The sequence below is a fragment of the Delphinapterus leucas genome, chromosome 16 (assembly GCF_059928025.1).
Source record: "Delphinapterus leucas isolate spDelLeu-1000000601 "Yukka" chromosome 16, BTC_Dleu_Yukka2, whole genome shotgun sequence".
Lineage (NCBI taxonomy): Eukaryota > Metazoa > Chordata > Mammalia > Artiodactyla > Monodontidae > Delphinapterus > Delphinapterus leucas.
Window position 1 is genome coordinate 59,663,100 of NC_143144.1, and position 26,020 is coordinate 59,689,119.

The window sequence follows — 26,020 nt, forward strand, 5'->3', positions numbered from 1 at the left end:
AACTGGGAATAATTCTGAAAAAAAAGCTTGGCTGTGGAGCTGCTGCTCTGCTCTACCCCTCCGCTCCTCCTTCCTCCGTTTCTGCTTTTCTTCCCTTTGGACTTGTTTTTCCCCCCTTGGTTCTAAACAGCTTTCCCCGCCCTGAACTTTAATGCGTTTAATTTGGTCCGCGCTGTGGGGAGTATTTCCTAGGGAGATACATTTAATTTCGGAATTTCTAATCCCCTCCCTCAGAGCCCCGGCCCTGGCTCCCCTTGCCGCTCCCCGGGAGGTGGAAGGAGTGGAAGGAGGAAGGTTGGCCCAGGCCACCAGGGAGGGGCTTGGCTGGGATGCTCTCCGGGCCCCCACCAGGCGCCCCACCTCCCCCACGCCCTCGCGGCCCAGCCGCCTTCCTCAACTGCTCCAGGTCAGGCGCCTGGGGCCCCAGGTCAGGGCCCTGCCTGCAGAGGGTAGGCAGCCAAGCCTCAGCTTTTCCTCGCCAGGGTAGAAAGCACTGGGCCAGGGAATGGGAAAACGGAAAAGGAGCAGAAGGGTCGGGCAGGGAGAGGGTGCAATCGGGGGCACCGGAAAGGGTTTACCGAGCACTTCATGCACAGCCTGCACAGAAATGCATTTGGGAGCTCAGGGTGCTAGTCGCTCTTGGCTTGCTTGGGGTGACTTTGCGTGTGTATACTGTGAAGGAGGAGAGAGAAGCTCAATGGCGACCAAGGCCTCCCGGACACCTACACCCGACAAAGCACACGGGAGACAGCTGGAGAGCCTGGCGGCTGGAGATCGTTAGAGAGGAAGGAGGCAAGGGCGGGGGTGCCCGGCGCCAGGCAAGCCTGGCAGGGAAGGGAGCGGAGAAGGTGAAGGAGCGGAGATCCACAAGGAAGATTTATTGGGCAGATCAGATGCACAGAGGCGGCTAATGAAGCAAATCCCGAGATGGGTATCAGAGCAACTCCCCAAAAGTTTATTTGCCTTTAAATTTCCGCAGCGAGGCGGGCGCCTTGTTTGAAGTGTAAATGCCCCTAGGTTGGGGGGTGGAAGGGCTGCTTTGAAAACACCAGAGAGAAAAGGTTCATTTAGAGGCAGACGGGAAAAGCAACCAACCCTGACAGGTCGGAGCCCGGGTTGTGTTTGGGGTTGGGTTGTTTTCTTTCTTTCTCTTTCTTTTCCTCTTTCCTCTTCTTTCTTCTTTCCTTTTTTCCTTTCTGGCTTTTTTCTCCTCTACTAAGACTATAGGAGAAAAAAGGGAAGAACAGGAAAGGGAGCATCAGAGGGAGAGGCCAGCACCTCTGGAGAGAAATCTGTAGGCCAGCCCTTCAGGCTGGAGCCCTGGGAGAAGGCTGAGTCTTGGCTAAAAGGGTTTCTAATCATCGGGGAGTATTGCTCTTTGATTTTCTAGTCACTTGAACAGGCTGGAGCCAAGGAGGAAGCTGCCAGGAGCTGGCTTTGTGGGAGGGTGGATGTCCAGCTAATGCAGTGTTGAGGAAAGTGTCCCAGGAGCAGGGGGAGTGGGGTTCTGGAATCTCAGGGGCTACCTGGGAATTGGACTATCATAGAAGTGTCTTCACTCCTCATGGGGTACATGTGTCGTATAGGTGTGTGAGTGCAACTTCCAGCACACTTTGTGCACTAAGTCCTCTTCTTTACAAAACATGAAAATCCCTCTTGCTTAGTATGTAAAAAATGCCTGTTGTCTGCACCCACACTTCTTCGTAGTATGTGTAACCTAGGGACATGTCTAGCTGATTCTAGAAAAATCTGAGTCTGTGTGTGGAGAGGGGTCCTGCCCACAGTCCAGTTTTTCCAAGAGTTCAGACTCCCTAAGACAACGTCCTAGACCAACATAGGGAGACCTGGAGCAAAGGGCTCCTTCGGTCTGAGCTCCTCTCAGTAAGGACCCTTCCTCGATGTGGCCCCCTCATCCCAATACTGGGTTAATTACCTCCCTGAAAGAAGCCCAAGGCTGTACCAGATAATAACACCTGAGAGCCCTTTGCTCCCAGGCCCGGGAGCCTTTTCCTTTAGGCTGCCCGGAACTGTTTTCCTTTTTCGCTCCCCACACCAAGTTAGTGCGTGTTCGTGGGGTTGTGAGGCCAAAGCAAACCCGGGAGCGCCATCTGCAGGTCTCGAGAGGAAGAGACTGACCTTTGGAGCTGGACCCTGCGCCTTCCACCTCCAGCCCGAGGGAAGCAGCTTGGCCGCCCAAAGAAAGTGGGGGTGAGGGCTGGGAGGGAGGGGGCAGGGGGGGATTTTTCCTCCCAGAAGTTACTTCGCAGGTGGATTAAGCGGATTGGGCTCCGGAGGATCCAGGAAGGAGAGCAAATGACAGGATCCCAGTGGATCCGGCCTCCTAAAGAGTGGGAAGCTCGGAACCCCGTCGGGCTGAACCTGGCCCGAACCCCACCCGAGGATGAAGGGCGCTCTGAAAACCCAGGTGCAAGAGGCCCTGTAGGCGTTTCCTCCTGCCTGAGTTGAGCGGGTTCGGCCCCCAACCTAGCTGCCGCCTGGGCGCTGGCCAGAGGGACAGCGGCGCGAGTTCGCGGCGCTTCTGCGGGCGCCAGGGTCGGCAGGCAGGGGCTAGAGTCTCCTCGAGTACCGGCTGCAAGAGCGCAGCGCCGGCTTCCCTCAGCCGCCCTTTCGCAGACCCAGAAAGGGGAGGAGGCGGGAGCGAAGGAGGGAGAGTTAAAACATCAGCTGAAGTGCCAAGATGATTTATGAGACGAGGGAAAATATTTCATAAAGATCTCCCGGATATTCTGTACTTAACCAGTTAGGAGACAAAGGGCTTCTCCTGCCTGGTGCGTGCGAGCGGACCTGAGCGAGCGAGGGAGCGAGTGCGGAGGAGGGCTGCGGAGGCTGGACCAGCTGCTCCGGCAGGAGCGGGTCCGGGCAGAGCGCGCTGCGCCTCCTGCGCTTGCTCTGGATCCGCCGAGCTGGCAGCGGGCGGCGCTCAGCCTTGTTCGCAGCCTCTTCTCCCCAGCCGGGGAGAGCGAGCCGAGCCTCGGTCTCCCGCGTCCTCAGCCGTCAGCGACCAGTCGTTCTGCACTGTCTCCCCAAGCCCCCTCCCCGGCCACCCGAGGGTCCAGGAGCCAAGTCCCCGGGCTCTCGCACCGTCCGTTGGGTCCCACTGAGGCAGGTGGGTCCCCGCCGGAGGTCTCGATTCTAAACCGAGCGTTCTGGGCTGTCCAGACCCCGTTAGGCAAGGGGACGAGGGAAGCCCTGCGCGCAGCCGTGCGTGGGACGAGAGAGGAAAAACCGCCGGACACTTTGCCCCGGAATGAGAATTGGGGGTATGTGGGTGGGGAGTTACCTCAGGAGGGACAGACGAAAGGGAAGGACCAGAGAGAGGAAGGAAGAACCAGGGGGAACGGAAGGGAACTGAGAGCTGAGAGTAGGGGAGATAGGAGTAGGGTTGCGGACCGAGCTCGGGGCCCCGTGGCTCATGCGGGCACTGGCCAGTGGATGGCAGGGCTGGGTGAGTTGGGACTTCGAGCCGGCTTCCGAGCGTGGCGCGTTCTGCGACCCTCTGTCGTTGCCTGAATATTCATTAGACTGGCCGCTCTTTATCCTTATCTAACGTTTATCTTATCGGCGAGTTTCGTTTCTCAATGTAGTTTTAATCCCAGGCTCCCCTGCCCCCTCCCCCTGGCCCGCTCCCCTCCCCTGCCCTCCCCCTCCCCTGCCCTCCCCCTCCCTCCCCCTTTCCCCTCCCCTCCCCCTTCACCCGCTCCTCCCTCCTCCCTCTCTCCCTCCCTCCCTCCCTCCCGTTTCCCCCTCCCCTGCCCTCCCCTCGCCGGCACCGGAGTGACAGGCGCGGGGCCCTCCTCGCCGAAGCTCGGGGCTCCGGCGCTGGCGAATCACAGAGTGGTGGAATCTATTGCCTTTGTCTGACAAGTCATCCATCTCCCAGCGCGGGGAGAGGGAGGGGGTCTGGAGGGGGCTTTGCAGCTTTTAGAGAGACACACACCGGGAGCCGAGGCTCCAGTCTCCGGCCGAGTCTTCTCGCAAACGCAACCCACCTGGGGCCAGTCCAGTGCTGCCGGCGTCCCTCGGCTCCCTCCCTTCTTCCCTCCCTCCCGGCCCTTCGGCCGCGGCGGAGCGCGCCAGCCTTTTCCGGGGGCGGGGGCCCGGCTCGAGCTCTCCCTCCCGAAGGCGCCCGCTCGGACATCCCGAGGATTGCTACTTCTTTGCCAACTTCGCCAACTCACCGGCACTTGGAGCGGCCCGGCTCCCCGCCCGGCGCCCTCGGGCCGCCCCTGCTACTCGGCTACTCCGACTGCCGCCACTGGATGAAAGGGTTCCAGGGGAGCTGAGCGAGCCGTCTCCCCCGCCCAGCCTCAGCCCTGGCCGCAGCTGCCGCGCGCGCCATGCGCCCCCAGGTCCCCCCGGCCCGGCCTGCCACCCCGGGGCCGTTCTGCTGACCGCCCAGCCCCGCGCCCCGACGGTGGGAAGTTCCGGGCGCTGCGGTTGCAAGCTCCGGCAGGCCCGGGAGGAGTCCCCGCGGGGAGCGCAGCGCGGCGCCCCCCCGCCCCCGAGCGCTCCGCCGCAGCCGGGAGCCCGCTCACCCCCCCACCGTCCCTCCCTTTTTTCCTCAAGTCCTGAAGTTGAGTTTGAGAGGCGACACGGCGGCGGCGGCCGCGCTGCTCCCGCTCCTCTGTCTCCCCATGGATATGCACTGCAAAGCAGACCCCTTCTCAGCGATGCACCGTGAGTACCGGCGCCCGGCTCCTGCCCCAGCTCGGGGCTCCCCGTCCCTCCCTGTCCCGTCCTGGCGCGGCCCTGGCTCCCCACGCGCTCAGGTCCCATCTTGGAGGCCACCCTGGCTTCTCCTGGTCACCCCTTTCGTTCTTCCTCATTTCCCGGTGTTTCTAAAGCCCCCAGTTTCTCTCCCTTCTGCCTTGTCGCTCATACTTCTTCTACCTGCCTTCATACCTCCCTAGTGCCCATCACCCTCCTTCCTTCCACCTGCTTTTTCTTAGGTAGTGGATCCACAGCCCCTGACCCTGGCTCCAACCACTCTACTCCCTGGCCACCCTCTTGACTGGAGCTGGGGGACTAATGGACAGGCAGTTTTCAGGGTTTTGTGTGGTGTTGTGTTTTCTTTATCTTCTCTCTTTCTCTCTCTCTGCCTCCCCCTCCTCCCTCCCCTCATCTCTACCTTTCTGGAACTTAGAGTGTGGTGGTCCAGGAGGAGACTCCCAGCAAGGGCAGCCTCAGTGTCAGGACAATCAGGCTGAAGACTGTGGGGGTGGGGTGCCCCCTTCTGACCCTCAGCTCCCAGCACCTCCTGGCCCTGCCAGCCCAGCCAAGGCTTCTTGTGGGCTGGTTTGAAATACTTCCTTCCTCTTCTTTTTTTTTCCTACCTTCCATCCTACTCCTTCCCCTCTTGTCCTGGAGTTGGGAGTCTGAGATTGGCAGGATGTGGTGGTCATCTTTCTCTGCCTCTCCCTGGGAGATGCTCTAAAAACAAAGAGGGATTCCAAGAAATCGAAGTCTGTGAAAGATCACGTAGAAGAGCCTTCCAGGCGATCCCTGGGTAGAGCAAAGCTCAGCTTCTAGTTCTGGAGGCTCCTTGCTGGGCTCCCACTCCCTGGTAAGGATGGGCCAGCCAGTAACCTGGCCAGGGGATAGGAAAAGAGGGAGAAAAGGAGGGGGGAGAACAAAAGGAAGGCAAATGCCAAAGCTGGGGAGAAAGGAGAGAGAAATCAAAACAAGGGGGAGGAAAGAAGAGCCAGAAAACAGAAAAAAAATGTTACAGGAAAAAGGAGAAGGGGAGAAAAGAAATTTAAAACTAGGAAAAGAGAATTATTTTAATGAAATTTGAATTTATCTAATTCTTGTCATATGTCTTTAGCTTGGAAAACAATTCAGAGGTATTTTTTGTTTGTTTGTTTTGTTTTGCCGCCTTCTTTTTCTTAAAGATAAATAGATTCTAAATAGAAAACGTCCCCTCCTCTGTAGGTTAATAATCAAGGATGATTTGTAACTTTTCACAGGGAAACTTTTTAGACCTGGCTTGGATCTGTGCTTGGGACAAGACAGCCTAGGAGGGAGAGCTGTATTTTTCTCTATGCATATATTTAGCGCATATATATATATATATATATATATATATGGGTGCTTTAAAAAATACTCCTGTGACAAAATATATTTCCCTAAATAATTTCCAAGCACAGGAAATCCGACCCAGGGGCCTCCGGCTGCCGCGGGTTTCTGGGAGCCGAGCCTGAAATCCTGACTCCTTTTCGGAGGGAGTGGAACGGGGTACCACGCCGTCTTCGCCCAGCCCGCCGGCCTCCTGGCCCCGCTGCCTCCCCTCTCTTGCCGATTCCGCGGGGGATCTGCCGAGTCCTGGCCGCCCACTGGGTGCCACTTTGAAACCGAAAGGGTAGCAAGGCGAGCCGAAGGTGGTCGGAGGAAGGGAGAGACCGCGGCGCGGGCGGGCTGGCCGGCCAGCAGCGGCAGCCCGAGTCGGCGCCGGCGGCAGTGGTGCATTCCAGGCCCGACTCAGCGCAGGTTCTCGGCCCCAGCCCTGGACTCCCGCCGTGCCCCCTTCCCTTACCCACCCCTTAGATTGGGGTCGAGGGGCCGGGCCCGGAGCCCGAGGAGGCTGAATTATTCATCTTTAATCTGCCCGCAGCTGCCGCCTTTTCATACCGGTAACGCGAGTTCTCCCGGGGCCTAAATTATTGATGGTCGGGTTTGGAGGGAGGGGAGGGGTGAGGAGCGGGGCTAGAGGTAGGGAGCCTAGCATGGATGAGGGGTAGAATAAGAGGCTTCGGCCTCCCCCAACCTCTAGATCAGAGGCCTCTCCCCAGGGGTTTCGCCGGCCCCTTTTCTCGGTCCCCCAGAAGGGAACGGGAGAGAAGCGAGTCGGGTGCAGATGTCCCCGCTTTCTCCGAAAGTCGCCTGAGGCTAGCAGGACAGGGACTGCAGGTTGCTGGCCCGGTCAGGTCGGACTCTGCCGCTAGAACTCTCTGCGGTTAGATTGCTCAGTAACTGCGGCTGCAGGTTGATGGCTTTGGGTGCAGGATTTCTAGACTGCTGTCAGTCAGGGAGAATGGGGCGCCAGGCAGCGTCCTCAGGCCTGGCATCCGGCGACCACCTCGGCTCCGAGGTTGGGAGCCTGCGCTGGAGTCTGGTTGGAGACCCAGCACCCTCCTCTTGCCCAGGAGAGCAAACGCCGTTGCTGCCCGGTTTCCCGAGTGGCTGCGGAGGTCTAAAAGGTCAGATGGACACGAGCTGGCTCGCGCTGGCTGCACACGGTGCCCCGTGAACCTTCAGCCCGCCTGGGCTACCTGTACCGTGCGTCCTGAGCGAGGCCATGGGCCCCAAGCCTAGCGCAGCGCGGCAGGCGGACGAACCCAAACAGTCTGCGTTCTGTGGCTGCTACCCCGGCACCTTGCCGCTTTCCACTGCCTCCCCGTCTCCGAGCGCAGCAGATTCTGGGCCCCTGCCTCTTCAGCCTTCCCTCCTCCACTTGGCTTTCTTTGAACTTTAAACACTACAGAGGCGAAGGGGAAATATGGCTCCCCAAATATCTAAAGATAGAAAACATAAAGGAAAGAAAAGCTCCCCATCAGAAAACAAAACAAAACAAAAACACAGGGAAAGAGGCAGGAAAACTCTAACTCCAATTAAAAATAAATACAAGGAAAGAGGTAGGGAGCAAAAGGGGGGATGTCAGGGACTTAGGCCCTCTCTGTGCTTGGAGTCCTTATGTACAGAGTCAACCGGACCCAAACACCCCAGAGTCATCCGCCTCCAAGCAGGCTCCTACAACTCCCTCTTGCCTGCGGCTCAGGCGGGTTCCGCACCGCTCCGGTTCCGTCCTCCGCCCGGCCCTTCCTGTCCTCTCTTCCCTACATTCTTTCCTGCTGGCATTAATTCCCACTGTGCTGTTTTTCTCCCCCTCTTCCCTTTTTTTCCCTCTCTCCCTGCTTCCCCATTCCTTCCCTCACTTTCTCCCGGTGTAGCACCGGTCTTAGAGCCATTCTTTCCCAGCCCTCCGCCCAGCATCTGCGCTTCCGCATTTCTGCAGCTCCGCAGATTCCGGTCCCTAATCCTCTGCATTGTGGTCGGCGGCCTTCGTTCTCCCGCGAGTCCGGGAACATGCCCTTCCGCCCTGCCTGCTCCCTTTGCACGTCCTGGGTCGCAGACCCTGACTAATGGCCGGTCCCTGCTGTGTGTGGGGTGTTGTTTTTTTTTTCTTGTCTCTCCCCAGCAGGGCACGGGGGTGTGAACCAGCTTGGGGGGGTGTTTGTGAATGGCAGGCCCCTGCCCGACGTGGTGAGGCAGCGCATCGTGGAGCTGGCCCACCAGGGTGTGCGGCCCTGCGACATCTCCCGGCAGCTGCGGGTCAGCCACGGCTGTGTCAGCAAAATCCTGGGCAGGTGAGGGCCTCAGAGCTGCCCCTGGTAGATGCCCTGTCTCCTTCCCTGTTTGGATAGCCCTGGGTCTCCAGCCGAGGGCTTGGCTAAGTCGAGGTCGCCAGTGGGAGAGGGAGGTTCCTGACTGGGGCTATCTGGAGAGCTGCTCCTTTTGGAGAGGGCACTCAGGTGGTGACTGTGGCCCCAGAAGCGAGGGTGGAGCAGGGCCATCCGGCACCTGCCCCGCTCCAGGGTCCTCACTGGGAGATAGCCTGATTCCAGTCTTCAGAAACGGAAGGACAGCTCTTCCCTTTGGAAGGGAGGGTTGGAGGAATAGGGTAGAAGGTAAAAATGGGTCCCTGAGAAGAGAAAAATCAGCTTGGGGAGGTAGAAGGTTGGTCCTGGTTCCCATAGGGTCCCTGTGCTCTGTGGGAAAGGTCTGGAGGCCTCCAAGTACTGTTCCCCCCTCTCTTCCCAAATGAGGGGCCGGGCTTCCACTCCCAGGGGCATTGATTCCAGCTGCTGTGCGTGCAGCCACCTCCAGGGAGGGAGCGCCCCTGTGTCCCTCCCCTCATCCTCCACTGCGTCCCTGCCCTAGCCAAGTGGACTCTGGAAGCCGGTTCAGACACTCTGGGCTTTTCCCTCCGTGCCACTGCCTCAGGCAGGAGAGTGGCTCAGTGGCTCCGGCGCCTGCAGGGCCCTGTCCCTGCCACCACCCGCTTCTCGCTGACCCCGCCGGTCTTCCCGGCGCAGGTACTACGAGACCGGCAGCATCAAGCCCGGAGTGATCGGCGGCTCCAAGCCCAAAGTGGCAACACCCAAAGTTGTGGACAAGATTGCTGAATACAAGCGACAGAACCCGACTATGTTCGCCTGGGAGATCCGGGACCGGCTCCTGGCGGAGGGCATCTGTGACAATGACACAGTGCCCAGCGTCTCTTCCATCAACAGGTGAGCAAGCCATGCCGGGCTGCAGGGTGGGGCTCCAGCTCCCAGCTCCTGCCCACCAGGGCTTCCCCCAGCACCGGTCTCCGTTCTTTCTTCGGCCTCTGCCTGCCCTTGCTCCTGCTCCCAGCTCCCAGGTCCTTTGGGCAGGGAGAGGGGACCTGGGAGGCAGAGAGATAGACAGACAGACAAGGCTGTCTCCAGCTCAGGGCTGGGTATTCCCTGCCAGGCTTCTCCCGCTGGCGTCCTGGAAATGAATCCAAGTGTTTGTGGTAATTAAGACTCCAAGATTACGCGCCTCGGTATCTAGAGACAATCACAGCCCACAGCCGAAGCCTTTAAAATGACCAGTGTCTATTCATCGCCTCCAAACAGACTTCCCTTTCTAAAGGCATGCTCCCTTCCGCAGGGGCAGCCGCCTGTCCTGGCTCCCCCGCCATCCCTGCTGACTCCCACAAAGCTGGCCTCCCGGGAGCCCAGGACTTGCTAGCCAGCTCCTCACAAATTTCCGGCCTGTTACCACCAGTATCGAGGCCTGCAGAGCAAACGCCAACCACCAGCCAGCCATTGGCAGGGAGTAGAGGAGCTAGACCTGGAGTGGGATGCCAGGTCAGCAGGGAGAGCTCTGGACCCTGAGACTGAACCTTAGGAGATGCCTCCAACCGCCTAGAGTACCTACATCCAGGCCTAAGCCTGCACTGATGACAGGCTCAGGCACAGGGGGGCAACTCAGGCTGGATTCAGCTCGACATATAGTAGCACAAGATAGTCAGTCTCCCAATCTCTGAGCCACTCCAGTGTGCTCTCTGGGACCCATGCACACTCCATGTATGTACCCCCCGCCCCCGGCCAGTGTACGCATGTGGCAGGTACAGCACATAACAAGAGCACTTGGACATGGGAACCCAAGATGGCTTTCCCATCACAGAACTGTACAACCTGATGTCAGCAGAGACCCTGTGCAAATTCCAGACAGCCTTGGCCAGCTTTTCTACCCCCGCCCCGCACATTGTAGGGCAACACTCCAAACGAGAAGAAGGCTGAGGGTTTCATACCCTTGTTTTTCTTTACACTCTTCATAGGCTTATTATCAGGACAACTAATAATTCAGCTGGTGCCTTTTTCTGAAACTGGCATCACGTATCAAGGTTTTTTTTTTTTAAATATTTTGCAAATGAAATGGAATTATCCCAAATCATGCTGAAAACAGCAGGTAAAATTAGCTGGTAGAATGTACCTTGGCTAAAGAAGATTCCCTCTGCCACACTCGTGCTGTAACGTACTGCGAGGCGACCTCAGAAATTATCCCAGTGTGTGCCATCTGTATTAAAATGGTTATTCAGTTATGAACAGGGTAACATAATACTGATCAGCTAATTATACACCCTCCGAAAATTCTCCAGCTCCCTGGGCCTGGTGGTTTGACATTCAGATACCTTCCAAAGGAGCTGGAGAAATTCTCCTGGTGGTTTGGGAGAGGAACGAGTCTTTTGCATTTAAAAGTGAGAGGAGGAAGCTGGGGAAGCTTTGGGGCTGGGGCAGGAGTGGCGGTGAGGGATGGGAAGGGGCCAAAGCATTGTCTCCTCTCAGCCTCTAGGCTGGCTACTGGTCTTGGGAGTGAGTTGGAACCGAGGTCTTGGGAGGAGAGCAGCCCTGCTGAGGAGCAATGTTGCTGGGACTGGGTGCTGGTGTTCTGGAGAACATTTGGTAGAAATCTTGTTGTTGTGATAGGATTTGCAAGCCGGTGGAGGAACCCAAGATATGTTCGGTCAAAGGCAATGTGCTTCTCTTGATGTGTGGAGGATTGCAGCAATCAAGGCAGGTGTGGTGGCAGCACCCCTTGCCTAGCACTCTGTCTAGCACCACTTCTCCCCCCCGTCTCCCCAACATATACCCCTCACTGTCCGAGATGTTTTGGGAAGCTGGCTTATACAAAAGTTGGGGAATACTCTCATCCTGAAAAGCCACGGGGAGCAGGGGACATGTGACCCCAGGATCAAGCTCCAGAGGCCTTGAGGTGCGCTCACCAGAACTGAGAGAAAGTAGAAGAGTGAGCTGCTAGTGGGATGAGAGTGGGAGAAAGAACGGCTTCAGCTTGACAGCTCTGACAGCAGCAGAATTTGCTCAACATGGAGCCCTATCACCTGAGGGGCATGGAGGCTACCTTTGGGTGTGGGAAAATAGCCATCTGTGGACAGGTGTTGCTGGAGATGGCAAGGGAGTGGGAGGAGAACGGGGAAGCCACTGGCAGCATGGGCAGCCAGCCCTGGGTCTGCAGCTAGGCTTCCTGGCTTGCTTTGTCAACAAGGCACAGTCAGGGTATTCTTGATTTTGCTTTGGGACAGAATCCTACCGTGACTCATACTTTGGAAAGAATTCTGGGGGCTTCCCAGTGTGCTGCCGAGTCAGGACTGGAGGGATGCATCCGGGCCCGTGCCCTTAGTGTCATCCCTCGAGGTGCTTTGCTCTGAAAGGGAGGGTTTATCTGAGATGCGTTGCTTCAACTCTAAAACCCGCTAAAAGCGGGATTTCTGCTGGCGCTGCTGATGCCAGGAACTTTGTGAAATCTCACTTGCTGTAAGGAAGAGCCTACAGATTTTCCTCTGTGTAGAAAGTGTGACGCATTGGGGACCGGGTGGTTCTTGAGTTTAGCGCTTTACTGTTGGTGAGGTGCCCACTTGTGCTGGGTACTTTATAACCCTCATGGTAAGAATGTGCCCGTGCCGGCCGTTGGCAAGAAAGGAAATCCACACATGCTTATCCACCTGAGCCAAATCATGAGGGTTTTCATCTTCTCCTCCCCAAACAGATGCTGTTGCCACACTTGAAATATACTGTTATGGTTATAAACTAAATTGCTTTTCATGCTTTAAAAATGGTTTGGGCTTTTTCTGATCCTGTCGCGATAAAGGCTTGGACGTCCAGCCCGCATTCTCCATTGGCAAATCCTCACAGAAATATCTCTCTGAGCCAATGGAGTAGGTCAGAGAGGCCTCCCAACCCCACCCTCACCCCAGAGACCACCGTCAAAAATCCGGAGGGTTGACTAGATTGCTTAGCATGTGGAATTTATTTGAGTGACTCTCAATATTGGGTTACTGATCGCTGAGCGTGGAGTTGCCAGCTCTTCAGCTTGTACACCACTGCTGTAGAGGGCGGGTGTTTATAAACAGGTGACTTGAGATTGAAACCTGGTGTGGGAAATGGCCCGGAGGGGGGAGGAGATGGAGGGAGATCCAAGCTGCTGAAAGGGAAACAGCCACCTAGTTACGTTGCTGAGCAATTGGCTGGGCAGGAAGGATTTTCCTGATTATATGCCAGAGTCTTCAGGTTTGTCTGTTGCTCTGGGCAGGGAATATAGCTCCTTTGAAGGCACAGGCGCAAACTCCAGATACGGTCTAGGGTTACTGAAGATCCCCTGAGGGCACTGTCTTGGACTGAGCTGGCAAGGAGGCCCTGGCTCTCTTAACTTTTTCAGCCTGCCCTATACTCTTTGGGATCAAGGCACTCTCAGCTCCTAGATCCTTGGAGTGGACCGTCCCAGAGTCAATTTCCCCCCGATCACCTGCTACCCACACTCTCTCTTAGCCTGTTGGGCTCTAAGTGAGCATATTTACTCTCCTAGCAGTGGCAGCACTGGCTTCAAGAAGGCGCCAGCCCCAGGGCTGTTGAACAGCTCCGTCTCGTGTCATCTGCAGGTCTTCGTTGGAAATCTGGCACTGGGGTGACAGTGGCCTAGCTGTTCATTCAAAGGCCTTTCCAAGTAAGCTGGGAGCCACTCATCCCAGCCAAGGGAATGCTGAAGACATGTTCACGGTGGGGGTCTGTGTCCCTTTCTCAGACACAGGTTCTAGAACATTGCACATTTGACTCTTGGACCTGGCTTGGCACAAAGCTGGCCCAGAGAGGCAGCACTGCCTGCCCATCTCCGTACCCTTGCAGTTGTTTGGTGGTCAGGGCTGTTGGTCTAGTGGCAAAGAGCCAAGGCAAGTTGGTAGGTTAAGAAGAAGACTTCTCCCCACAGAGGAAAGGGAAAAGTAAGGATAGAGAACTTGCCCTCTGTGGCCCTGGGCCTACTGCATCAGGCCGCCTATAGTGGACAGACGTGCCAGCTTCTGTCTGAAAAGCCTTGCTCACCTGTCCTTCCTCAGAGAGCACCTCCTGCTGCAGAGGCTGCCCGTCGTTAGAATAACGTGTGGAATAGTCATGACTGCTGGCCTTCTTATTTCTTAAAATGAGCTGGAGTTGTCCCCCTGAAAAGCCATTTTTGCTCCCTCAGTTATTTTAGACTTCTTGGCCAGCAATTGTATCGGTCTGTTTCCCTGCGGCCAGGCTCCGAGTGGGCGGGCAGGCCACAAAATGGCTTTCAGGTGAGAGCAATGGCTGGTTGCCCTGAGTTCTTACCTCCACTGGCAACTCTAGGAAAGAGGAAGGCAGGAGGGGTTGTCCCTAACGAAAGCTCCAGGTGGGTTTTGGAGGGTGATGCAAAGAGGAAACAAGAGGGGAAAACCCTAAATAAATAAATAAAGTGTGACCAACTATTCTGAGAACTCAATAAAACAATCACATCAAATATGAAGAGGCATAAATCTTGTATCTGCACAGGTAACCTACTCAATTGCTTTTATTATCGCTCAGGCTGCCTCCATTTATTACCGTCCACAGTCTGGGCAAAGGAGGTTGCGTGGAGGGTGGTCTCCAGTGCAATCCTACACCCTGAGAGGCAACAATCAGCCCATACAGCCAGGGATTTCGATGGGAGCTCGGGAAGGGCCCATTTGTCTGCATGAAAACCAATCAATAACTCTGTAACCAGAGCCCTTGTCACAGGGAAATGGACAACACAACAGTTCAATACAGGGGCCACGGGGGGAATTAACCAAGTGGAGATGGGGCCAGGCAGGAGCAGCCCCTAGAGAAGGGAAACGGGGTGCCTGGAGAAGAGAATATTGGGGAGGGGGGGAGATGGGGCAATGGCTTTGTGTGCATATTGGCACAAGGTGGGAATTATTGTGCAAAGTAGATCCAGGGGACCAGAGGCACCGTTGGAAGTTGGGGTGGTAGGGAGCAGCTGGGAAGTGGACTTGTTCCAGTACCCATGGGATAGTGTGGTTGTATGTGTGATGGTGTGTGTTGTGAACAAGAATATTATGCTTCCATAGAAAGAATCGCGATAGTAGTAACTGGTGCAGAAGATGAATCAAACCCCCTACACCAGAGCCTGCACGCTGAAAAGGGGGCTCCCTCTGAGCCCACAAAGGAGCGCCTTAAACCAGGGGCTCCATTGTCTGCCCCCAGCTCCCTAGACCTTCAGCTCCAGCTACTCTGCAACTTTGCCTCTTGAAGTTCAGGTCCGTCCTCGGCCCTTCCTCCTTGCTGCCTGGAGTTGGAATTCTTATACTAAGAGGAAACTGTACGCTGGAAAGAATTCCTTTCTCACGTCCTGTTCCTTAAAAGAATTCAGTAAAGGGTGTGAACATGGCCTGCCACTTCTCTGAATCCCTGCTGTTTCATCTCAGCACCCCCACCCCCAGGTCAGATTCTCGAAGGGCAAGTTTCTTGCATTCAGAGTTCAGATTCATGTAGGGGAAGCTATGCCCAATGCTGCTCACCCAGCCACGTGGGTGAGCCTAGAGAAGAGAGAAGGGGCCCTGATAAATCTGAGGAGTGGGCAACGGTGTCTCACAACCAATGCCCTAATAACAAGTAAAATATTAAACGGGTGGAAAATTAAATCGCTGTGGGTTTATCGGTCTACCACTAAACTACTGGGTTGAAATGTTTTTCTCCTGTTGAGCAAGTTATTTGTTTTGGTACTCTAAAGGTGCAGCTCGAATCTATTCATGATGGTTTGTGGGCACAGAGATTGATATCTTCAGGGTGTGTGGATTTGTGTGTGTTTGTGCCTACCTGCGTCTGCTCTTAGGTAAATGGGCTCGGGGGCCAAGAGGAAGAAAAAGAGGAAGACCTGCAGTCACAGACAAAGGCTGGACACCTTGTCCTTGGGACCATCAGGTCAATCAGTGAGGCAGTCATTGGGCCCTTGGGCAGCAATAATAGGGCTGGGTTGGAGAGTTCTCATTTCATAATTTGGGAAAATTGGGGCCAAATTTTTCTTCAATTTTTATTTGCACTGTAACACTCCATAGTCTAGTTAGGCCCCAATTAGAGGGGCTTTGCTGCAGCGATGCTGCCTTTGTGATAGAGAGCTGTGTGATCCACTGTCCATCTTCAGTTCAACACTTGAGTCCCAGCCCCGTTGGCAGAACTAGTTAGGGACCAACTGCATAAGCAGCCAAGAAGATGGCCTTCCTGGTGTACCCCCTTCCTGCAGAGTTCCGGTGCAGTGGCCCACCAAGGGACCTGCGGGTCCCCCAGCAGGAGGCATGTCAGCAGCACTGGGACACGGTCATTGTCAGAGCTCTCCCAATGGCCAGGCCCCAGGCTCAGCCTCCAAATCCTTCCCCAGTAATCCAGGTGCCAGGGAAATAAGGAAGAAGCTGGGTGCAAGGAACACATAACTGGGAACTAGAGAAGGCTTGGACACCAGACCAAGTAGAGCATGATGGCAGAGGCAGAGGCCTGCGGTCTCCTGGGGAGGGCTGGACATAGGGGAGCTGTTGAGGGTGTAGGAAACCAGAAGAGGATGACCTGGGACTGGAAAAGAAGAAGCAAGGCCCTGTGTAGACCTGGGAACTCTCAGGTAGGAGGGGAAGTCATGTAGGAGGGAGACAGGAGAGGCCATGGAGCCAGGCTCGTCTTGTAGTTCATCCTCACCAACCACAAAAATAACTGGACTCTTTCTTTCAGTTTTTGAGAGATAATACAATAAGAAGATATTTTGTGTTTTTCATGCGAGAGAGAGAGAGGCAGAGTCGTTGGCATTCTAGAGAGGTTCGGGTTTGTTGTAGGCTGTAGGGGGAGGAAAGTAGTGCCCCAAAGTCCAGACTGGTGAGAATGTGTTACTGGAGCTGCCATGTGGCTGCAGGGGGTCGTGAGCACAGAGGCCTCCAGGACCCCGGCAGGGAAGGTTAGCAGGAGAACCTACGATGCTGAGACAGAGGTGGTGAGAACTGAACAAACAGGAGCTGGAGTGCACAGGCCCAGCCTAGAGGCACTGAGATTTCGTTTTTTAAAACTCTGTGCTGAGGCTTCCCTGGTGGCGCAGTGGTTGAGAGTCCGCCTGCCGATGCAGGGAACACAGGTTCGTGCCCCGGTCCAGGAAGATCCCACATGCCGCAGAGCCCGTGAGCTCCCACATGGGCCCGTGAGCCATGGCCGCTGAGCCTGCGCGTCCGGAGCCTGTGCTCCGCGGCGGGAGAGGCCACAGCAGTGAGAGGCCCGCGTACTGCAAAACAAAACAAAACAAAACAAAACAACTCTGTGCTGGTTAAATAAAACACATCTCCAGGCCTGATTCAGTTCATGGGCCAGCGGTCTGCAGCCCCTGGTCTGTGTAACTGCCCATAACTTATCTCTCTGTTTCAGACCAGAGCAGTAATCTCAGTGCAGGTACAGGGGATGTGACATTTCCGGAGCCCCTGAGTCCAGAAGCCCCCGAGGAAGGGAAGTGGGGGTGAGGTGTAACTCCCCACAGCTAGAGGAGGGGAGGGGGAGATGCACATGGAAAGGGAAGGACAAAAGTAAGGATGAGGAGGAAGCATGAGGAAGGAGGTGATGAGGGTGAGAGGTGAAAAGCAGAGTCCTGGGAGCTGGGACGGGCTTGCCTGGGAACGGAGCATGTGAAAAGGTTGCAGGGAACCAGAGCTCTGGGTGGCTGGTACAGCAGGCTGGTGGGGCTGCCTCTCAGAAGGTTATTAAGGAGAAAAGGGGAGGCCAGCCAGGGAGGAGAAAGGTGGCAGAGCAAAGGAAGTGGCATGGGAGGTCAAGTCGCAAGACCTGGAGCCCACAGTCACCCGTACCAGGCAAAGCACCGCAAAGCAGACCGGCAGTGGATGTGGCGCTGCTGCAGTGCAGTCGCTGAAGCCTGGTGCCTGGCAGAAGGGAGAGTGGGAGAGAGGCCAAGAGGAAGGGAGGGAGGGCCCCGCTTCCTAGGTGTTCCAGGTTAGAGCCCCCTCCACCCAGGAGCCTCTGGCCACTTTGCTCTGGACTCCCTCCTCTGCCTGCCTTCAGCCTGCCATGCACTCCTCTGCAGTGAGCTCCCTCTGCAGCCATCCAGAAACAGAGGAAGCCAGAGGACGTGCCGGGTGGCTCCTGGCAGCTCCTGGCAGGAGGAGGAGAAAGGGCTGTGAGACAGGGCAGCAGGCTGCAAGAGGAATTGTACCCACGTTGTAGGCACAGTCGGGTCAGGAAATAGAAGGACTCAGAGGACTTGGAGAGGGCAGGAGAGCGAGAAGGGGAGAGCAGCAGGGGCCCTGGAGCTTGAACAAATGGGCGTGAGCACTGGGGCGGCTGCCCCTGGTCCACATGCTCCCTTGTGGCCCCAGGGTATTTGCTGGGCTGGTGAAGGAAGCCAAAGGCAACCAGGAGCCTCGTGGACAGCATCTGGCCTGACAGGCCACAGAGATGGTCAGGAAGGAGGCCCTCATTCTGCCCTTTATCCTGTGACCTTTGGTTCTAATTCTAGAGGACAAGATGGTGCCCGCCCCTTATGTGTGGTACCGAGAGGGGTTGGTGCCTCTGTGTTGGGAGCCTCCGTGTGGCTGTGTTTTGGGAAGAGTGTGTGGGTTCATGGTATCTGGCTGAGCCTGGCATTCAGGCCCTAGGAAGCTGTCTAAATGGCCCTGGCATTACAGGGAGCTCTTAAAAGTCGTCCGTCTTGTCCAGCGAACAACGGCAAACTGGTAGTTGGCCATTCAGAGGGCTGAAGGCATCTTTTGGTCCCAGGATGAAAGCATGTGCCATCACTGGGATGGCCCGCCTGTTTGAGGTGCTAGCGAATGTTATCTGGAAGGCCTGGGGTTGAATGGATGGTCAGCGTCCCAGTGGGTGGATGAGTGGGGGTCCCGTCAGGTGCACAGAGGGTCCCAACTCGTTTAGTCTGGTGCAGGCACATGTGCACTTGCTCTGCTAGAGCTGAGGGCGTAGAGCTGTGTGCAGTGCCGGGGTGGTGCATGTGTGTGACATGCTGCTAGGCAAACTGGCAGCAGCTGTTTGGCTGTGTCTGCTGAAGTCCTCATAGGGAGTGTGCACTTAGGTAGGGACAAACGTCAAGCTCTTTTCTCCTCTTATCATTTGCAGAGTGCATACCTCCCCTCCCCCTCCACATCCCATATCCTTTCTTTTCTCTCTCTCCTCCTCATCATTACCCAGGTTAGCTGGTTTGGGTTAGGAGGCCAATTAAGGAAGAGTGAAGAGAATTTAAGATAAGGAAGGCCATCCTTCCTCTAGGGACCAAAAGAGGTATTGTGTTCCCCCCACTCCGCTCTGCTTCCCTGAGGAGCTGACACCAGGACAGGCGGCCTTCCCACGGGCTGGGACTGGGAGAGCCAGAGAAACGGAGGTGTCTCCAGACTTGAGATTTGGGCTCCTTTCCCTGGCCACCACGGGCCTGGGAAGGAAAGTCTAAGAGAGCCCAGGATGAGGGAGAAAAAAGGGTAGAAAAGAGATGGCCAAAGACAGAAGGTGAGAAGCAAGAGCCAGCTGTGGTTGACACCAACCAGCCCCAGATAAAGCCTGGTTTTGGCCACAGAAGTGGACTGGCTGTGTGTGTTGGGAAGGTGGGGGGAGGGGTGTCTTTTTTTTTTTTTTCTTTAGGGAAGAGGCTCTGAAGTCTTTTAGCCAGTCTGCTGGGCTGACCACTCAGCTCTGCAGAGGGTATAGTCCTCCTAGAAATCGTGTTCGCCCTCACTCTCACACCCCCTGACCTCCCATCCCAGCACACATTTGTCTCTTCAAAGCCAAGTTAAAGGGAAGTGAGGGTGGGGGAAGAGGCCCCAGGAAGACAGCTTGGAGGGCAGTGCAGACTCCTCAGGAGATGACCTCCCAGGTTGGGTACAAAAAAAGTTGAGAGAAATTCATTTCATGGCCAGTGGCTGCTTTAAAAAGGCGATTCCAGCATACGAATGTGATAAATGTTAACTGAGCATTAATCGCATTAAAGAGGGCCCTATAAACTTTTCATTTCTAATTAAATTCGTCCAGTGATGCTGCCCAAGCGAGTACTCTGGGCCTTTGTTTATGTGGAAAATTAAAATGCAAATACAATGGGATTTATTTCCTGGAGTGGAGTGATGGGCTGGCCCCCTGGCTACTGGTCTCCAGGCCTGTCAGGCCAGGTAACTGCTTCTTTGGAGGTTCTGTCCCTCTTGGGACACATTCTGGTGTGAAAGGAGAGGCCAGAGTTCAAGGTCAAACAGAGTTAGAAATAGAGGAGAAAGTGTGGAAAGAATTGAAAAAAGTAGAAAAAGACAATAGATGGCCCAGAAATAGAGAGGCATTGTCCTGGCTTCCTACCCTCCTCCTCCAACTCCCACCTCTAGGAGAAGGGACCCCAGACCTTGCTTGTGAGTAATGCCATCACAAGCCTCCCCTGCAATTCAGGGAAGAAGGGTGGATGTGGGAGGGAGAATTTGGAGAAGCAGCCCTGCCAGGCATATGTGCGCTTGCTCCTCAAAGAACCGAGTGGTCATCAGCACAGAGGACCCAGGGCCTGGATTTATCTCCAGCAGTTTGAGGGTCGGCTGCTGTCCGCATAATGGCTTCACTGGGCTTTTCCTGCCAGTGCCAAGCAGCATTGACACAGGGCAGTGGAGCATAGATGCTCAAACTGAGGACGCTGTGCATGCACGCCCGCACGCACGCAGCCTTCTCGAACGTAGAGAGAGCCGATCGCTCATGAGAATAAACAAATGTCCCTTGCAGGGAGTCCTTTAGTGCCATGATCCCTCTGATAAAAGTGGTAACTCTAAATGCTATTGAATGGAACGATCTAAAGTTCCTATTTACCAAAATGTAAGTTAAGCTGAGTGGAGAGAAAACCTGGGCAAGAAAAATCATTTGGGTTTATCAGTAGAGGAACTGAAAGATCGCTGTGCTGCACTATGGCTAGGGAAGTTGTAAGTAGCATTAAAAAGTAGAGAGGGAAAGAAAATGGAGGTAGGAGAGATGATAAAAGGCAGAGCACTAAATCACAAACAGGGGTACATGGACAAAGGCGCAAACCAGATTTATGCCAAGCTTTGCAAAATCTACGGCTTGGACTGACAACGCGTAGACATACTACGCACACAGGCATGAGGCATCCGGAGAGTGGATAAGGCCATGTGGGTATGAAGGTGGATTGACCACAATGTAAGCTGTCTGTGCCTGGTGCTGGGACTGATCCGTCAACTCCTCCACACTGCGATCTGGTGGGGTAGGGTTCTGTAGACAGTCAAGGATACAGCCTTATGCGGTTTTTAAAGGTCTTTGAGCACACGAGTCTCTTGTGAGCTGGATCCACGTTCTAATGAATCTCCAAGGCAGCAACCCATTCCCAGAACGGAGTCTGCTTGACTAGTTTTGTCGAATAGCTGCTACCCCTGTCCTCTTTAGTCTGTTTTATTCTGGGTTATTCTTTTCCTCTTTAATGTTCACTTAGGTCTCTTGGAAATGCATGAGCACTTGCTGACAAACAGGTTAATGACTGTGGCAACTCCCAAACATCTGGATGAAAACCCAAACCTTCAGTCAATCATCTCTAGAGATTATCAATATGATGCCAAATATCTGGGGATTTAGAGATGTCCACATTATTGATTGAATTTCTTAGTTTTTATCCAGGCACAAAACCAACTCCTGTTTTCATTTCATTGGTGTTTCATTTCATTGGGAGACACCCGTTTTCAGAGGGAAATATTCTAGGAAACAAAATGTTGTGGTTAGAAAGCATCTTTGATGTATTTGGGTCTCATTTCTGGTTTAAAGGGAGGCTGGGCTTGGCCTGAATGTCAAGTGGAGAGCTGGTGGTTGGGAGCACTTAGTATCTGAGCAAGCATGGCTGATAGACTCTTTCCCCGGAAAGTTGGTTGGGAGGGCAAATCACTTTGTCCAAAGAAAGCTTAAGCTATCCGATAGGCCTGGCTTCATAAGGGAACCCACTTTGCTATCTTAAGGAAGTATCAGTGTTCTTAATAGATATGGTCTGTCCTTCATTTATTCTTTCATTCATCCATTCAGAAAACCTTTGCTGAGCACCTACTATGTGCCAGACATAAACCTGTGTGGCATAGAAAACATAAGAAAGTGGGCTCTGGGAAGTGATTGCCAGAGTTTGAATCTAGCTTCCCCACTCACTGGCTATGTGGTTGTGGGTAAATCTCAAATCTTCTCTGGACCTCAGTTTCCTTATTCTGATCTAATATGGGGATAATCATGTAGCTAGAGCTCTGTCATAGGTTCTCATGAAGGTTGAATGAGTTATTCCGCATAAACCTGGCAGATATCAAGTGCTCAATAAATGTTTTTTTTTCTTTTTTTTTCTTTTTTTTTAACATCTTTATTGGGGTATAATTGCTTTACAATGGTGTGTTAGTTTCTGCTTTATAACAAAGTGAATCAGTTATATCAATAAATGTTAGTTATTATTATGGCAGTAGTAATAATCAAGTTATGTGTCTGCCAGTGTAGGTGAGTTCTGGCTTGTGCGTGCATAAACACTGAAATCTTTTAAATAAGAAAGCTCGAGGAGCCAAAAAGATACTCTGTGAACAGAACTGTGTATCATGAATGCCAGTGAGAATTATGGTCCACTGTGAGCCCAGCTGGATTTAGGAAGGGGGCCTGCTCTTTGTACTTCCAGGAAAAAAAAAAAGGAACCTTTATGACTCAGTTACATGACCATTGAACAGAATTAGATAATTGCCCCCTTTGTCCACTTTTTTTGAGAGCCCAGCCTGTGTGTGTGTGTGTGTGTGTGTGTGCGTGTGTGCATGTATACTTCTTACGACCGCACACTCCTTCTCTGGGATAAGGCTATGATTGCTTGAGGAGCTGAAGGTTGGCATTTTCTGGGTTTCATGGCATCTTCATGCATTGTGGTGCTTTGCATTTTGTAGTTTTTTTTAAAAGATAAAATGAAATGGTATTGGGAAAAAAATCCTTATTTGATGGGTTTGAAGTGTTCCTCTGATGCTTAAATGTCATAGAGGGGAGAAGACAGGGAGGTAAACAGAAAGAGGAGGGGAAAAGAGGAGAGAAAATGGAGATAGGGTAAAGGATGAAGAAAGAGGAGAGGAGGAAGTGAGCAAATATTTGACAGATTCAAACCAAATCTGTCTACTGTGGCCCCGCATATCTGGATATTCCAGGCATATTCCATATTTCAGTCTGCAAGCACGGGAGATTGATCGTCATTGCAGTTATTCCATTGCTAAAGGATAAAAGATTTTTTTAAAAATTCAGGAGAAAAATTCACTTCTTCAGTGTAATGGCTCAAAGTAACTGGGCTCTGTGAATTCTCCTATTTAATCTGTGCCCATGAGCAAAGATGAAAATGGACGTTTCCTAAACTGACAGTATATTCTGGTTCACCATCTTTATGGGAAAGCTTGTGGAATAAGGCTGAGGCCCCAAGTTCTCCCTGCCCCTTGGGCCTAGTTATGTAACCAAGTCCAGCCCAATGGACTTCTGTAAGGTCCACACCAAATGCCTTAACATTCACTCCTATTCCTTTCTTATCTCTTCTTTAGTTCTCAATTTAATGCCTATATTCTGTTACTCCTCATTGACACCTATTAACTGGTAAAGGTCCTGATTTTTGAAATTAGAAAGTAAGTGTTTTTAATGAGTTAAATTTGAATCCTGACAGCTCAATCATCCTTTTTTTTTTTTTTTTTTTTTTTTTTTTGCGGTACGCAGTCCTCTCACTGTTGTGGCCTCTCCCGTTGTGGAGCACAGGCTCCGGACGCACAGGCCCAGCGGCCATGGCTCATGGGCCCAGCCGCTCCGCGGCATGTGGGATCTTCCCGGACCGGGGCACGAACCCGTGTCCACCGCATCGGCAGGCAGACTCTCAACCACTGCGCCACCAGGGAAGCCCAATATATATTTTTTATAATTGCAAATGTATAAGGGCCACCACCTTTCTTTCTGCCTCTTCATTACCACAGTGCTGGGTATAGCCCTCTGTATGGAGATGGGTAGTGGTGGATTCTTATCAACCCCCAACCCCCGCTCACTGTCCACATGGACAGAAGCCCAAGGAGAAAACTACCCCCTGCCTTCATGCTACCTGACTGCAATTTTTGCACTTCTCTGCTTAAATCACACACATACACACACACAACTTGATTTACCTTAGATTTTATTCACATTAACACATGTGGTTATACACACCCATAGGCCAATCTTATGGCCACTTTACTTAGTAAGTCCTTATGTTCATAACAATAATAGCTAACAAGTGCTTACTGCAGTAGGAACTGTTATAATCATGTTAAGTATATTAATTGATTTAAGCCTCATAAACAACCCCATAGGGCTTTATAGGATTGTTTATAGATAAGGTAACTGGAGTACAGAGAAGTTGAATAACTCATTCAGGTCACAGGCTAAGTAGCACAACTAAGATTTGAACTCCTGCAGTACTGGCTCTAAAACCCATGTGCTTTTCCACTGCTCCATACCGCATATCAACTTTGGATCAAAGGAAGTGCAGGAATGTGTGATCTCTTGAGCAACTTTCTATATTTTGAAGTCTCATGCCAGGGAGTACATGTATTTATACGTGTACTGACAAGCTCAGAACAGAGACACTGCACCTAGTAGAAGGTCATGCCTAGTACGAGCTTCTGTACTCTTCCTGGTGCGTGTTTGTGGCCCTGTGAGTACAAGCCACAGCTGAGCCACATCATCTGGGGATGCTGGGAAGGAAGAAGATGCTGATGGCCAGAGCCACAGGGTAGAGTGAACTGGGGATTCTCAGAACTAGAGTTCATGTTATTCCCATTGGGATTGGGGAGCTTAGTCCCATCCATCCTCCCGTAGTCCCACCAGGGAGCTAGACTTTTGACAGGCATTGGGTTTGGCCCTGGGTGTTAACTCTCCAAATTAGGCAGATACAGGGAGGGTGGCACCAGAACCTGTGTCACTGTGGTAAGGTCAGATCTGTTCCGTAGAGCAGGGGCAGCTTGCTTCCAAGAACAACAGAACTGTGCGAATGGTCATCAAGAAGAGATTTGTCCTCCACCTCTAGAATCCTCCTTCTGGAAAGAAGCAGTGCAAACGACCAAGCCAGAGCAAGCTAAAAAAGCTAAAGGGTGGGTCTTCTCACACACAGCCACATCAAGAAAGCAGTTGCCGAATCATACATCACCACCCAGATCCAACGTCATTACTCAACCCACATCGCCAAGGAGACACCCATTAACCTAATCTCTGAGACATACATTACGAAAAAGAAAGATGCTGATATGATCAACGAACACAATAATTCAAAGCAGAAACACAGACATTGCCACCAAACAATACTCAAATTCCTCCAACTCAGTGTTACACAAAGTGCAGTCACCTTGATACAATACCACAAAACATCAGGTAACAGACCTTAAGCCAGCTGCCGGAATGTGTCAGCAATACATGGTACCACACAACACAATTCAAGTGCTCCGTCCCACAGGCACACCCATGCCCAAAGGCTGAAATCATGTGGCCACCTGAGCGATAGTAAACACTGGTCAGGCATCCACAGAGATGGAGCCAGCAGTGCAACACCCAGCCCTCCTGCATACCCAGCAGAGAAGGATCACTGCCACAGCCTCCCCAAACCCGGCGCTCTCCTGGTCCCCAGCACAGTGCAGCCTGCCAGAAAGCAGCAGCACCATCCCATCTCTCCAGCAGGCGGATGTGTCCAGACCATCACCTCCAATAAAGCCTCTGGGCTCTCGTTGCTAGTAAGAGAGTAAACTGTCCCCTGAGCCTGCTTCCTGAGACAGGACAAATCAGCCCTTTCCTGCTGGGGGTTTAGTAAGACTTCGCCATTACTGAAAATGACAGCGCTCCAGGGATGGAGGGCAAGCGGGGGCGGTGGGGGGGGTGGCCTGGGAGGGGGCTCACCAAGCTGGGTGCAGGAATTCCCCTTCCTCCACCAAGCACTGCCTTCTGTGGCCATTCCAGAGCTGAAGCCCTCTTGCTGGGTGTTCACTGAGTATCGATTCAGTCTGCAAGCAATTTTAATATTTCTTCAGGGACTTTCCAGCAACAGCACAAGTCATTAATTCACCCTCCCAAATTGCTTATTCAATAGCAGGAACATGGCTCCTGAATAAAGTCCCAGAATTTATGTGACTCGCACGAGTCAGGAGGTCAAACAACTGTTATGGAGCGAAGTTAAAAATCCAAATAAAATATTGACACTTTTTGGGGGGGAGGGGGAGTAAAGGTATTTAAAATAGGTTTTTGTTGCAATGCCCCCAGGATAAAGAATGGAAGGAGACTGAAGACAAGTTGGAGTTTATAAAATCAATGGAATTTATCGCACATCTACTTGGCATTTAATAATTCTCTCATTTCCACAGTCCCCCACCCCCACCCCACCCTGGCCCTAGACAGAGAGATACACAGGTATACGAATGCACATTTATGTACATCAGTATTGGTGCACGGACCAATATAGAAATGCAGTTGTGATGTGAGCATCTGCAACACCTCGGGCAGGGAACAGCGATGAGCGTGGAGTCATGTATGACTGTGGCTTACAGATTTGAAAGGCATAACTGGGCAGAAATTCATGAGGGGACTTTTGACAAATATATCCAGTATTATAAATCTTGAAT

At 53.2% G+C, this 26,020-nt stretch overlaps 1 protein-coding gene and 1 pseudogene across 6 annotated transcripts in view; one reads left to right on the forward strand and one right to left on the reverse strand.

Moving 5' to 3' along the window:
- Positions 1–777: 777 nt before the first annotated feature.
- LOC149747304 (uncharacterized) lies at positions 778–4,360 on the reverse strand (annotated as a pseudogene).
- A 280-nt stretch (positions 4,361–4,640) lies between these two features.
- PAX2 (paired box 2) overlaps positions 4,641–26,020 on the forward strand; it is a 79,246-nt gene continuing 57,866 nt past the window's right edge. For 3 of the 6 annotated variants that reach the window (XM_022569044.3, XM_022569042.2, XM_089898058.1), the window contains exons 1-3: positions 4,656–4,698; positions 8,216–8,384; positions 9,114–9,311. In XM_022569044.3, the coding sequence (XP_022424752.1) occupies positions 4,656–4,698; positions 8,216–8,384; positions 9,114–9,311 (410 nt within the window). Of the gene's footprint in view, positions 4,699–8,215; positions 8,385–9,113; positions 9,312–26,020 lie in introns of all 6 variants that reach the window. The other 3 variants (XM_022569041.3, XM_030759307.2, XM_022569047.2) reach the window with 2 other exon arrangements.